The 15,555-nt window shown below is 40.0% G+C and overlaps 1 protein-coding gene across 3 annotated transcripts in view; it reads right to left on the minus strand.

Annotated features, from left to right (window-relative positions):
* Positions 1–15,555, minus strand: part of ACACA (acetyl-CoA carboxylase alpha) — a 526,387-nt gene that overhangs the window by 230,477 nt on the left and 280,355 nt on the right. For all 3 annotated transcript variants that reach the window (XM_075195717.1, XM_075195718.1, XM_075195719.1), the window contains exons 43-44: positions 14,139–14,259; positions 4,450–4,560 (exon numbers count right to left, since the gene is read on the minus strand). In XM_075195717.1, coding sequence (XP_075051818.1) covers positions 4,450–4,560; positions 14,139–14,259 — 232 coding nt within the window. The remainder of the gene's footprint in view (positions 1–4,449; positions 4,561–14,138; positions 14,260–15,555) is intronic.

Below are 15,555 nucleotides of genomic sequence, written 5' to 3' on the forward strand. Positions count from 1 at the left end.
AAACAATATTGGGTAATACATACAGAGAGGTAAGAGGGCCCTGCTCGCAAGCTTACAATTTATGGGACAATGGTTTGATACACAAGGGTAAGTGCTACATCATATTGCATATTTGTCCATCTAAAATACAAAGGGTAAAACGTATTTAGCTTGCTGTATGTTCAGTCACACAACTATGTTGGTCAGAAGGTTGCTGCCTTGTGTTAGCTGTTGCAATAGGGTAACCTAGGGAGATTAAAAGGGTGGCTGAGGAATTTTATAAGCATGTCTGAAGAGGTGGTTTTTCAGAGAACGCTTGAAAGTTTGAAGACTAGAGGAAAGTCTTATTGTGCAAGGGAGTGAATTCCACAAAGTGGGTGCAGACCGAAGTCATGTAACCGTGAATGGGAGGATGTGATGAGAGTTGAAGTGAGACGCAGAACTTATGCAGAACAGAGGTGTTGAGTTGGGGGATATTTTGAGACACGTGAGGAGATGTATGATGATGCAATTTTGTTGACTGCCTTATATGTTAGTAGAAGAATTTTGTATTGGATTCATTGAAAAACAGGCAGCCAATGTAGAGACTGACAGAGTGGCTCAGCAGTGGAAGAATGGTTTTCAAGGACAATTGATCTAGTCACTGCTTGCAAAATAGATTTTAGGAGATGGAGTCTGATTTTGGGAAGACCAGTAAGGAGGGAATTGCAATAGTCAATGTGGCAGATCATGAGTGCATGAATTAAAGTTTTTGCAGTATCTTGTGTGACATATGTGCATATTCTGGAAATGTTCTTTAGATGTATGCAGCTTGATGTAAATATAGAGTTGTTGTTATTACAGTGGCTGTTGGATATTTTTCTCAAAGAATACAACAATTTCGAAGATGTGTGCTGTATGAACACTCTGCACAGCATACTAACTTAACCATGACCAGCATGACAAAGAAAGACAATCATTTACTATGCCATGCATAACATGGAGCACAGCACTGTGTCACTTAGAATGTGTGGTATGGAAACTAAGGATTTACTTATATTATAAAATAAGTAGGTGCTTTGCATACAATTCCAATGTCCATATATACAGTTAAATGCCCACCATAGCAGGTTATCGCAACTCTATGTGTGCTGTATCATGCTGAAGTCTGTCAGCTAGTGAAGGTAAGCTTATACTTTATCGAGCGGCAAGTACTTTGGAGAGGGCACTTAAATCTGAATTTAAAACATTAATAGGCTGCACTTGTTGTAATGTTCGGAGTCCATTTTAGGCTTAGAAAATGCTGACACAAATAACATGAGTAGATCCTAAGCCTGAATTAGAAGGTGGAGGACATCACATTCCCCAGCTTAAATATCATATAGGATGCTAATTAGGGGGAACTTTTATAGTTCAATTACAAACAGTTCTTTATTTGGGTATATCTGGGAGTAAAGGGGGAGACAAACAGGATGATAGTTGTGCTGTAGCCTACAAGAACTGAAGGATTGGAGGACTCAGCTTTAGCTATTATCATAAGGTCATCCAACTGGTTGCAAGGGTTGTTTAAAAGTAGCATACTATTACTAATTGAAGTCATATGATCTAATGAGGCCTCCCAGAGAAAGAGAATAAATCTAGGTGTCTTAGCACAGAGCTTCAGGTGTTATTCAATGAAACAGAGGTCAGTGAACTGATAGGAAGATGATCACGCAATCAAAGTATTGTCAAAGTTTAGAAATTGAAGAGCTTGAACAAGCATAGTGTGATTAACAGTGCAAGAAGACCAGAAGAAAAGTCAAGTAGGATCAAAGTTGAAAAATTACATCTCAATTGAGAAGAATGGACGTTGTTATTTACTTTACATAAGTAATAAATGAAAATACATGTCTTACTTTAAGAACCTACTGAGGAATCCACTAATTAGTGGCAAAACATGTTTGAAACAGTGTAAATGGCTAGAATAGCTTGCACCACTTCTTTTTGTTATTATTATTATATCTTTTTTTATTATATAATTTTCTCACTTACAGAATTACACTATATTGTGGTTAGACCATTTTATTTCAATTTAACTAATTAACATGTAATTATCTACTTTTGTTATTCATTTGTCTCCCTCTCTTTTTTCTCAATCACTGTATATAATTACTTCTTTTTCATTATGGTACTTTTATACACTTTTTCATGGTCTACATTGTGAAAAAAATATATCAACTATAACTCTATTTAACATATTCCATTATTTAATTTGTATTATTCTCATTGAATTTTTTTGTCATATACTCACACAATTGTTTATCCCAGCTCACCTATTTAAATTAATTATAGTCACTGATTTCATCTGACATTACTATACAGCAATTTATCACCTTTGATCTGTATATTTACTACCTTCCCCCATTTTCTTTATACTAGTTAATTACATAATAATAACTTATGATTTATTTCCACTTATTACTTTTACAAATTTCTATTTGTATTATTAATTCTTACTTTTACCATCTTGCTCTAGCATTCATCTGCCACCACCAAGTTTTTTTCCAAACTACCATGGACAACCAGATATAAGAAATTCAAAATCAGTTGACTCCACACACACAGTCCACCTAGGGTAACCCACCCACCTGTTATATCTTTAGTGAGACTGGATTTGTATCTGCATTCAAGCTGTCTGGAAATGTGAGGAATATCTATACTTTCGTTCAAGAATGCTAGTACCTCCAAGAATTAGCTTAACTTCGCGGTCTCCTGGCTGGGTCGTATAGCCGTTTTCAAAATGATGTTATTACCCAAACTCATGTATATTTTTCATACTATTCCTTATATTGTACCTAAACGAATGATGGCCCGCTTCCATACACTAATGGTGACATATGTGTGGCGATAGAAACGCCCCTTCTCTCCCATAAATGCATGATCTTATCTAAACAACGTGGGGGGCTGATGCTTCCTTACTTAACTTACTACCAAGAGGCTTGCATATTGAGCCACTTGCGGGATTGGGTACTTCCTCAAACCTGTAAGCCATAGGTGGATACTAAGAGAGCCCTGTGCCCTAGCTATCCTCTGCTGGACCTTCTCTGGACCCCCGGGTCTGCCCGCCCTTTAGCTGTTTACAAATTACAGTCCATCTCAGATGCCATGCAGGTGTGGGACAGGATTATTGGGTTGCATACTGATTTTGCACTTCCATTCCGTAATCTCTCCTTTCAAGCGGTATGTCAACTCATTTCAGATCTAAATCTTGCCGTTTGGAACTATAGGGGGATTGTTTTTTTATTGGACTTGTTTGCCCAGGGCCTTTTTCTTCCCTTCTCTCTCCTCCAGGACCGTTACAGCTTGCCTTCCTCGGAGACATATAGGTACTTGCAAGTTAGGCACTGGGTGAGAACTGTCTCTAAGACCCCCTACTCCCTCATCTCAATCCCATCACTTGTTTTAGAAACTTATCAATCGCCTGTAGCTTACCCCGGAGCGGTTACAAGTTCTGGTCAAGTCAATCAAAATTTTGCTGGTGCCACTGTGCTCAGATAGCCGATATTTTTCATGTCTTTTGGACATGTTCGGTGCTTCAGTCGCTTTGGGGTGAGGTATTTGCCTTGATCTCAACTGTCTTAAATACCACTGTTGCTCCAGACCCCTCCCTAGCTCTTCTACATGTATACCCAACCTCTATTCCAAAGCAGGAACGTTACCTCCTGGGGCACATATTGATAGCTGCTAGAGCGACAATAGCCCTAAATTGGAAGTCCCATGTCTCCCCCACTATTACCTGAATCATTTCCAAGATTCCGTACAGCTTTGAGATGGAAACAATAGATATGCCCTATTCCTCATCGGCATCAGCTCCCATCATGAGATGGTTTAGGTGGCATGAATATATTACAGAAGGCCCTGGGGCTCCTCGGAATACCCCCGACTATTCACCAGCTCACTCTCCAGCGGCCCTCATAGAGCCCCCCCAGTTCATTGAACAGTCTTCATCCCCTGGCACCCCTCCCATGTTGTAAGCGTATCCAGACTGTCAAAATGAGGGTTAATGTGTTGTGTTGTTTTTTTACATTCTTAAATCTATTTGTTAATATTGTGAGCCTTATCTCAACCGAGTGACCCCCCTCCCTCCTGCGTGGGAATTCCTTGTGTGTTTCCCCTTTGTATGATTCTTCCCTTTTCTTTTTCTGTACCCCATATACCTTTGAAAATGTGGAATAAAAATACTGATGTAAAAAAAAAAGAATGCTAGTACCTCGACAAGTCTATACCCAAGACATTACTAAGACATTAGTCCCAGGTAATGAGACATGCTCATGATCAGGTCAAGGATATGTTGTTTACAGGCTATTGTGGGTATGAATGCTATATGACCAAGTCTTTATCTATGAAAGAAAAATACAGTACTCCAACAACAATAAGATTTCATGATTTAATTACTTATATTAATAAATAAACAATTCAGAAAGGAAATATTAGTGGAACAAAGGTACTTACTTTGTTCAATGCTCCAGCTCCTGTCAAAATAATATGCGAGTTTTCAACCTGTATTGTTCTTTGACCCAATCTCACTAAATATGCTCCAATGCCAATTGCCCTGCAGGTTACCTGGAAAGAAAAAAATAGCACAATTTCACAGAATGCCAATGTACCACAAACAAAACAAATCCATTATCTTGTTAAAACAAATGATGTGATTGTGACAAACTGAATGGCTGAAAATAAGGACCTGTGCACATATAGCAGATACAGGATGTATGTCTCTATTGTTTGGCTTTGACCCATGTGGAAATGGTTTTTGCTATGCCTATCTGCTGGGGAAGCAGCCCCTTTGTCAGCTATGAGCTATACAGGGAAACCTGACAATTTCTGTCCTTGGGGGGGAATAATAGTATGTGGCCTAAGGTACAAATTACCTACTGATTAATCAACATAATTGCAAATGTAGTATTTGAAAGCTAACTATACTTCTGAGTCCAATCTATAGCACACAACTAGTTACTGATTGCACGAATCTGTATTACTGGACAATGCGTTGACATGATACAAAATAATTTCACATACCAAGAAAATCCATGTATAAAACAAACATATATTTTGTACTACAGCCACTTTAAATTATATATTAATGGTTTGCATTAACTAAATTTAAACTCCCTTAAACAGTAATATAAACACACAAGTGTTTGAAAGGCATTGTGTATACTGTAATCTCTGTGACTAATCAAATTCATTGCTAATACTAACATTCAATAAATACTATATTCTACAATGTACACAATAAGAATTATTACCAATAGCTACATCCATGACATTGAATAAGATAAATGGCAGTGTGCATTGAATTACACCAAGCAAAGAACATAAACAAATTGACATAGAAGGTATAACATAATAAAAGATTTTAATTATGAAGAAATACAAACATTTTATTTCACATCTCCTCTTCCTTTATGTAGTTTACAACCCTTGCCCATCTACAAATGTGCAGAATACACAGGGTTTCCCTAACCTGTTCTTATAAGTGAAGGATATTACTGGCCTTTGCATAGAGACACTGAGAAACATCTGACAGTAAATTCCTTAAACTACCGAAAAATGTTTAAGTTCTTCGGTTCAGAAATTGTATTCTTAAATGGAAAGACTTATGTATAGAATCCAAGCTTTTTAATGGCAACAAATGTAAACTAAATATTTTTATAAACCTGCACACGTTATGTTAGGAACCCCTCCAGCCAGTACAGCAAAGCCCGGAATCTGCTCCGAAAGTCCGGTGTTCACTGTTGCCCCTAGTGGTGGGAACAGACTTGGCTGCAGACAAACAGAGGGTCGTGAGATGTGCACTGGCTGGGGAGAACCCAGGAATAGAGTTACAGAGGCCGTAGAGTTGGAAGTGCAGGAGGGAGTCTGGTGAGACACCGAGTGGATGGTGTCAAGACTGATATATCACTCGTGGCCACTGGAACAAATAAGGAACAGTTGATAGAGAAGTCCCCTGATCCACAGCAACTTCTGTACCGGTGCTCGTCCGGAAAGGAACGGAACTTGCAGTGATAGGTAAAGATGATGAAACTGAACGTAGGCAGTAGCCAAGGGTAACTATAACCCACAGTACCGGTGAGAGTCCGGAAATTTTAGGGAAATAGTTCTTAGGCGGTTGCCAGGGGTAACTGCAACCCACAATACCGGTGAGAGTCCGGAGATTTGAGAGTAACAGTTCTTAGGCAGTTGCCAGGAGTAACTGCAACCCACAGTACCGGTGAGAGTCCGGAGATTTAGGGATTACAGTTCTTAGACAGTTGCCAGGGGTAACTACAATTATTGGCACACAGTGATATATGTAAACAGTCAATAGTACCTGTGGCACGTTTGAGTCCGGAGCCAAAGGACGATTGTTGAAATCTGAGCACAGAGATACTGCAGGGGCTGCGTCTCTGTATTAGGTTAGGATGAGCAGAGGAGCTGCAGCTTACGCCAGAGCCATGCCTGGGAGCACGACTTTACCGGGGTCCAGGAGATAGCTGACTTGAACTGGTGAGTATAGTAGAATCGTCAGGAACAGAATCAGGTCTGATACACGGGATATCAACACAGGAGAAGAGTCAAAGCAGAACCGAGTCGGTACACAGGGAAATCCAATGAAGAGTAGTCAGGAATGAAAACGGTCTGATATACGGAAATACACTAAGCCGGCAGGAAACAGGCCAAACAAGAGGGAGCAGAACACTAAAGTAAACGTATTACCGGCAATCCTGCAGGGGATTAGCTGGCTATTTAAGGAGAGCAGGACCAATAGGCTGCAGGTGATAATGAGGAAGCCAGGTGAATGAGCTAGGAGAAACAGACTGGACAGGTGAGGCATAATATAGAAATGACAGCATGAACTGAGGGCAGATTCTGACAGAGAACAGACCTAACTGATCCTATCTAATACCTATCTAATCTATCTGCCTATCTGATCTACCTAAACCCTAGGTTCCCAAACTGTGCGCCGCGACTCCCAGGGGTGCCGCGGCCAGAATGAAGAAGAAAATAAACCCAAAAAAAAAACCTACCAATCCGGCGGTGCCCGGGACCCAGCAACCTCCTCCTTTCTCGCTTCTCACTGAATGCCGGTGTGACGTCATCACGCCCGACATATTCCGAGAGAAGCAGCAGGAGAGAGGATGCTGGGTCCCGAGCGCCACCGGATTGGTAAGTTTTTCTTTTTTCCTTTTTTTTCTTATTCATCCTGTCCACGGCGGGATACAGAGGGGGCAGAGCGAGGGGGCACAGCGCGAATGCAGAAGGGGCAGAGCGAGGGGGCACAGCATGCATGCAGAGGGGGCAGAAAGGATTCAGAAGGGGCAGAGAGAGGGGGCAGAGCGGATGCAGAGGGGGCACAAAGGATGCAGAGGAGGCAGAGCGCGGATGCAGAGGGGGCAGAAAGGATGCAGAGGGGCACAGAGTGTGTGGATGCAGGGGGCACAGAGTGTGTGGATGCAGGGGGGCACAGAGTGTGTGGATGCAGGGGGGCACAATGTGTGTGGATGCAGGGGGGCACAGTGTGTGTGGATGCAGGGGGGCACAGTGTGTGTGGATGCAGGGGGGCACAGTGTGTGTGGATGCAGGGGGGCACAGTGTGTGTTAGCTGTAATTATAGTTATTCTTTGACAGAAATATAATTGAAAAAATATATATAAAAATATTTTTCCCTTGGATTTATGTGTATTATTTTTGCATACAACTAAATAAGTATCTCTGTCCTGACCTAAATACTTATTACGTTTTTTTGACTACTTATAAAACGGGACTGCTCGATAATTATTTTGGAGAGGTGCCTTGAAAAAATTTAACCTTGCTTTGACCTTTACTCATGCTGAATTTATTTCTAACCAGCTCTGTCCTGGAGTCACTATGGAGAACAATCTAATGTGCCTTCTGCTAGAAAAGAATAAGAATAAGAATGCAGTAAGTCCATACTTGCCAACTCTCCCGGAATGTCCGGGAGACTCCCGCATTTTGCGAGAGTCTCCCGGACGAGTGTGGCAATCTCCCTGATAGGAAGTGGGCAGAATTCGGTTTAAACGCCGCGATTCACCCGGAATCGCGGCATTTAGCCCCGCCCCCACTGTAAAATGACGCGATTTGCGTCATTCCGTCACGGGGGCGAGGCCAAAATTACGCGATTTCGGCGTCCCGCCCCCTGCACGCCCACGTCCCAGCCGGCATCTCCCGGAAAAAGAAATACAAATGTTGGCAAGTATGAGTAAGTCTCCTGACATCTAGCTCCACCTGTGTCTGGTACTCGTGGATGAGTATATCTTTCCTGCCCTCTACCCCATGACAGAAATGCAGTAAACTGCTCTAGGGAAACCTTAGATCCAACTGAAGTAGGAGGAGCTTCTGGACATGGACCAAAAATAAAACACTGCTCTGACACAATAAGGCCATACCATTCCCCAAATACTGCTATCTCAGCTGAATGATTCATGCTAACTGTAATCCCTTGTTATTTATGTGTTTAATGGGATGGGCATTCACCAGGTACACATGAGCATAGAGGCAAAAAATGCTGGGAGATGGAACCAATCTAGATTAACAGAAGTGCTAGAGCTAAATCTGTTTCTCCCTACACGGTTATGTAACATGCATTTTAATCAGCACTACTGTTTTTTATGAAGTTGCATCTAAATAACATCAACCGTGGGTTCAGAACATTTTTAGTGACGGATTTCTGCAAAACACTTGCTTTTTTAATTTGAGATGGAATATTCGAATGAGCTGAAAGATGAGGCTGTGTATATTTGAAATAATTTAGAGGGAGTCCAAAGAATTACTTTACTCTAGCACTTTTACACAAACTCAGAAGTGGTGTTAACTTGATCTACAAGTCTTACATAGTTAGTGTAATTGCTTTGTTTCATCTACTTCAATTTCTCAAGCTGCTTTTCCACTTGACTCAAGCTAACATAGTCTGAATTCACTTCACAGGTAAATACTTAGGGCTAGATTTACTAAGCTGCGGGTTTGCAAAAGTGGGGATGTTACCTATAGCAACCAATCAGATTCTAGCTATCATTTTGTAGAAGGTACTAAATAAATGAAAGCTAGAATCTGATTGGTTGCTATAGGCAACATCCCCACTTTTTCAAACCCGCAGCTTAGTAAATCTAGCCCTTAGAGTGGTTTCAGCACCTTGCACAACACTAAAGTACATTCCCCCTCAAATTCTATTTTTCTTGCAGCTGCTGCAATCTCCTACATGCTGTTGCACAATGCCAAAAATGACCCAAATTATTTTGGGACACAGACAGCATCTCCTGCATGTCACTGTCATTTTTTAAAAAGCTTGGTGCCACCAAGTTGATTGTGTGAGCAAAGCAGGGAATGTTATAGAATTTTCCCCGCTGTAATGCTCTCATAATATTGGTGGCGTTATCAGAAATGACATATCCTCAGGAGAGTCCAAGTGGGATAAGCCATGTTGCAATGACATCCCTTAGTTTTTCAAACAGGTTGCATATAGTGTGGAATTCCACACTATATGCTTGGAAGGATGAAGGAACAGCGAAAAATCCATCCACATTTACTCCACAAGCATGACATTGGGAAAGAAGGGGGAATGTATTTTAGTCCAGCGCAGTGGAGAATACTTTCCGTGTTGTGCAAGGTGCTGAAACGATTTGAAGTAGTCACCTGTAAAGTGAGTTCAGACACTGTTAGCTTGAGCAAAGTTATTCCATTAATTCGACTTTTGGAAAAGCAGCTTGAGAAATTGAAGGAGGAGATAAAACAAAGCAATTCCGCTAAGTATGTTGGTCTTGTAGATCAAGTACTTTAATTGCTTTGCGAGGATCGAAGAGTTATCAACATCTTGAAATCAGATCACTACATTTTGGTGACTATGCTTGATCCTAGGTTTAAAAGCAAGGTCTTCTCTTTATTTCCAACTGTCCCAGATCACAAGAGATGCAATGAGATCCCAGTGAGCAAGTTAACAGCTGATGTGGTGCGTGATACAAAGGTGTCCCCTCCTCCAGTTTCTCAGGCCACTGCTGCTAGGAAAAACTAAGCTTTTCCAAGAGACCCAGGGATGATGCAGATGATTCAGCAGAACATTTTGACAACTGGTCTAAAAGAATTGCCCAAAGATCGTGGCACCTCTGCCGTAACAACACTTGATCCTACTATTAACATCCAAAGACTCGTGGAGGATTATTTTAATGACAGCATAGAAATAGACACGTCAGACAGTCCCTTTACAGACTGGGAGGGAAAAAAAAGTAATTTGGAGACCCATGTACAAACTCGCTTTGCAATACCTAAGCTGTCCACTCTCCAGTGTGTACTCGGAAAGAGTTTTCAGCACACCCGGGAACCTTGTCAGCGATCGGCATAAGAGACTACTTCCAAAAAAGGAGGAAAATATGATGTTCATCAAAATGAACTACAAATTCCACGAGGAAGGCCTTTACTGGCAATTACATCAAAGTACAGAGACTTCTGTAATGGTGGATTCCAGCGGGGATGTGATGATGATGTACACACTGATGAGGGTGAGGATGAGGGGAGGATGATAACAGTGTAAACTGCAGGTGCTGGGATCTAGCTGAGAGAAGGAAGATAGCTGATGCTGGAATGCTTATTAATATTTTGGGTATAATGGCATGTTGGCAATTTTATGTTTTTCTATAGTAAAGTTTCACCTTTATTAAAGATGTGTGTTTTTCTTTAAAAAGGTAAAAGCTTTTTTTTTTTACATTTTTGTTACAGAGACTTCTGTAATGGTGGGTTCCAGCCAGAAGCATTAATATTGTATGAGGATGATGATGACAACAACATCTTGCCACTGTAGAGTTTATTGACAGCACTGTCAGCTTAGTTGCCTTAAGCCCATTGTTAGTTTGTTTTGTGTGGGGCCCAAACAAACCAAGCACTTCAGCCACAAAAGTGGCACTTCTTGTCGCTGAAGTGCTTGGTTTGTTAAACTGTGCATGTCCTTTTTAAGATCCAACTTAAGGGTGGGTGGGAGGGCCCAAGAACAATTCCAACTTGCATCACTTTTCTTTCCTCACACTGCTGTGTAGCACTGGCAATGTTTCCCAGATGTGATATAAACTGCTGTGTGTTTGTGCCATTGCTCTAACCAGCCTCTTGCTGCAGTCTTACAGTTTAATAACATCACTGTTAGTTAAGCTGCCTTAAGCCCATTGTTAGCTTGTTTTGTGGGGGCCCAAACAAACAAAGCACTTCAAACATAAAAGTGGCACTCCTTGTCGCTGAAGTGCTTGTTTTGTTAAACTGTACCTGCTATACCTCCTGTTTCTGTGTGAACTTGTTAAAGCTTTTTAACATATGGGTGGGTGGGAGGTCCCAAGGACAATTCATCTTGCACCACTTTTCTTTTCTGCCCCTGCTGTGTGTCAATGTTTCCTAGATGTGCTATGAACTGCCGTGTGTTTGTGTCTTTGCTCTGTTGCTTAGCATCCAGCCAGCTCACTGCAGTCTTTGTCCAAAAGTGTATGAAAATGATTGCAACTTCTGAGGTGGTCAAAATTGACTGAAACTGACTGAAAATTAGTGTTATTGAAGTTAATACTAATTTAGGAACAAAAGAGCCAATTTCTGTGATTTTAGCAATTTTCTAAAAAACACAGATCCAAAACCAAAACAAGGGGGTCAGTGAACATCTCTATTAATTAGCCAATGCCTTCAATTATATTACATCCTTAGAAATTAGCCAATGCCTTCAATTATATTGCATGCTAATCATAGGTGCATTATATGCAGAAAGTGCAATAACACATGCAGATAAACCAATATAGTTGAGATTTGAAAATGCAAACATTCTAAAAAGTAATCTGTGGGTTGATGAATAAGATGACATGATTTAGTTTGAGGTGACATTCTTACAGACATGCACTTTTCAGTCACAAATAAAACAAATAACAACTGAATCGTTAAGATGAACCATGAAAATGCCACTACAGAATAGGACCTTGCATCTACTTAAGTACTATTTGTTAAATTAGACCTAATTGAATATAAATATATTAATAAGGTATTGATTTGTTTTATGCCCTATAGAACAGTGGTATCTCCAGCTCTAAATGCAGCTTTGTTTTTAACTTAATTAGTTGTTAAAGCTGAGAAAATATGCTACCAGTGCCGTGAAGATGTGACTACTATGGTCAGTATTTCATCAAAAGCTATCTCTGACATGTCACTTGACGTCAGCCAAAAAACAATGTAGCAGTAACTAATTCAAATAAAATAAGCACATATGAAGAAAAAAATGCTGTTTTCACTGCACTTTTGCTGATAACCATAATATACATTGAATTGAACAGTTAAGAGAAAAATAAACTGAAAATATACCATACAGAATTTTTAATAATTATGTTTTATTAATCGAACTTTCACTTTAGGTTAAGTGAAACAAAGTGATTGCTTTATTTTTTCAATGCAATGTTTGTTTTGTTTTCTAAAATTTGTGTTCTGTGTATAGTGAAGCATAAATGTATCACTTCTGGGGCAAGCTTAGAAAAGTAAAAACATATACACACACCTGATGGTTTAATAAATTGGCCTGTTATGTGAATTTAGTTGTAGTGATGTAGCTGTTCCTGTCCATTAGGTGTCACTGTCTGTTTAGCTTTAACTTTCTCTTCACATCTGGTACAGGGTTATATCTCTGCTGTTCTTAAGCAAGAGTTTATAATGAAAGTAAAGGTTAGTACTTCCTTATAGATCGCTACAAATAAGAACTGTGGAGCATCAGCTTATTAGAACATCACACATTGCACATTACTGATACTGTGTCTGTTATGTACTTTTCTGTTAATGTAAATAAAACTATAGTATCTTACTATAGCAGGTAAATGAAATGCATGACATAACACTTAACAATCAATCATTTCTGAGGTAACATTGTTTCAGGCGTCATATACAGTAGCCATAACTACATTTACATAGGTACGACATTATAAACCAATATTTCTAGTGTCACCAGAGCCACTAACACTGTTACCAGTGTTTGCTAGCATTGTGGTAGCCTTTCAGGATGTACAATGCATCTCAATTTAACCACAATTCTTTATGGCAGGTAAACAAGTTCTGGAAGCCTGCAGTGAGCTCCAAGTGCTAATAACTACTAGCATTTGCCTTGATATCTATTTTAAACAACACCAGTGGGTACCTCTGGCCTAAAGCATGTATTTAAATTATATAGAACGCAAAATGTAATAAAAGCAGGGTGTGGAAATATAGACTACAAAAAGTACTTCTGAGCAAATAGCCAAATTCATGACAGATTATGGCTGCAGGGATGACTCACTGTCTGGTATTTCTTTTAGTAACAGCCAAACACAAAAAGACAAGTTACTTTGGACCAAATCAAAGTGACCACACAATAGATAAAAACCACTCAGTGCGAGTTTTGAAATCGTGCGACTAAGGCACAAGGACACTTGCCATCCATCACCCCTTTCTGCATACTGAACTGTCCTCATCTTACTGCGTTACAGATTATTTTAATTTGTGTTCATATGCATTTGTTAACATACGCTATTATATTCCATGCATATTTATGCTATTGGTTATATGTTAGACAGAATGTTGCCATTTGGAGTAGTTACTCAGGAATAAGACAAAACAAGATGTCTGGTCTAAACAATGAGTGTATACAAATACAATGTCATCAAACTTGTAATCTGGCCAACAAGGTCTTTGCATAATACTTCCCTGGGACAGACTCCTAGGCACCCTCTCCACAGGGAACCAATGGTCCCCAGCCACCAGGGGAGGACACCCCAGGGTTAGCGGTTTCATCCTTTCCACTATTACAAGCTGAATACGGGCCTAAATAAAGGTTATATACCCTGTGCCTTTGGACTGTATATGGTGTGTATTAGTGATTAGGAACTGTGCTACCGTCACATGAATACGCTGTGCTTGTAAGGAATTCATCTGCCTGGTAACTGTATATCTATTCGCCTTTATTGCCTTCTAGTGAATAAACTGCAATTTGGTTGCAACATCTGCATAGGTGATTTTCAAAGAGCCCACCATGGCGTACGGTCCTCACAATGGCCTACATACATTACAACTGGTGAGGATGGAGGTAGTTTTCCTGGATCCCATCTACATTGTTTGTAAAAAAAAATAAAAAAAAATTTCAATGTAGAATAAATTCTTGTAATTACCAGATTAATGGTGATGACTTCTTCATAAGCCAATGATGATTCTCCGGCAATCATGCCAGATCCCCGGAGATTCTCTACTCCAAGTCCTTCTTCCTTACCAATTATGTCTGTTATTTTGTACCTGGTGAACACAGAAACATTATAAACTGTCACATGTGTTGTAAAGGAGTTAGAGTTAGTAAAAAAAAATCATCCTTGAATAGATTTCTATTTTGGACAAATAATGAGAAATACATTTCGATATAAAAATATTTACTAGAGGGTAATTTCACCTACCATACATAGTGCAAATGAAGGGGGAAATCAATTAACCGTGAGGTGCAACAGGACATCAACATCAATACAGTACAGAATCTCTGCGCATCTCTATAGAACGCAAAGGAAAATGAGCAGAGGTTTGAGTTAAAACTCTGAGGCGATGTGCTTCTGTGGACTGTTCCGCAGATACATTGCGGCACCGCGTGGCTAATTTAATTCCCCTAATGACCTCTTAATAAATAAATTTATTCAAGGCCAGAACACTCTCTCTCACTAGTGTGGTGGAAAGAGGAACAGATAGGAAGCTCAGTATGTTAGTGAAACAATTGTGCATCCAAATGATCACATTATAAAATAAATAAATAAATGTGTGTGTATATATATATATATAGACACACATGTATATGTGTGTATATATGCATGTGCGTATGTGTGTGTATATATGCATGTGCGTATGTGTGTGTATATATGCGTGTGAGTATGTGTGTGTATATAATTTTTACACAGTTCATTCTTTTAAAAAGTAGCAAACATTAAAACATTAGCACAGCCATGAAGTTTCTATTAAGCGAGGAGCAGATTTTTCTTTATATTAATTATTAATTATATATATATATATATATATATATATATATAATATAATACATACATATACACACATATCTGTATCTATATCTATATGTGACAGGATGGACCGCCTAGGCCACCATGTCTGTTGTTGCTGGGACCCGGCTGGGCTTACTTTGCCACCGTCCCCTTTCGTTATCCTGCGCAGAAGGAGTAGCCTGCTGCCGCCACTGAGCTCCTTTATGGCGCCCAAAACCATGTTCCTTCTGGGTAACTGTCGCTGCTAGTATACTCCCGTGCTGGTACCTCTGACCGCTTACTGTGGATCAGGGTGCTTTGGATGGATCCCCCTGGCCAGCTGCTGGATAGCGGCAGACAGTGGTACTGGAGAGCTGGGTCCAACCTCAGAAACAGCCGGAGAACGGATTAGATTTAGGGTCTAATCTGCAGGTCACAGGATTACAGCAATATTGAAGAAGTTGTCAAGCAGAGTCTTGAAGCAAAGAGTGATGTTTTATTTTGCTCAGGTGCCCTGACAAGGACAGTTCCACTGATTAAATGTATCAGTGGTCAGTTCAGATGGAACATCAGA

The sequence above is a fragment of the Mixophyes fleayi genome, chromosome 2, assembly GCF_038048845.1.
Source record: "Mixophyes fleayi isolate aMixFle1 chromosome 2, aMixFle1.hap1, whole genome shotgun sequence".
Classification (NCBI taxonomy): Eukaryota; Metazoa; Chordata; class Amphibia; order Anura; family Limnodynastidae; genus Mixophyes; species Mixophyes fleayi.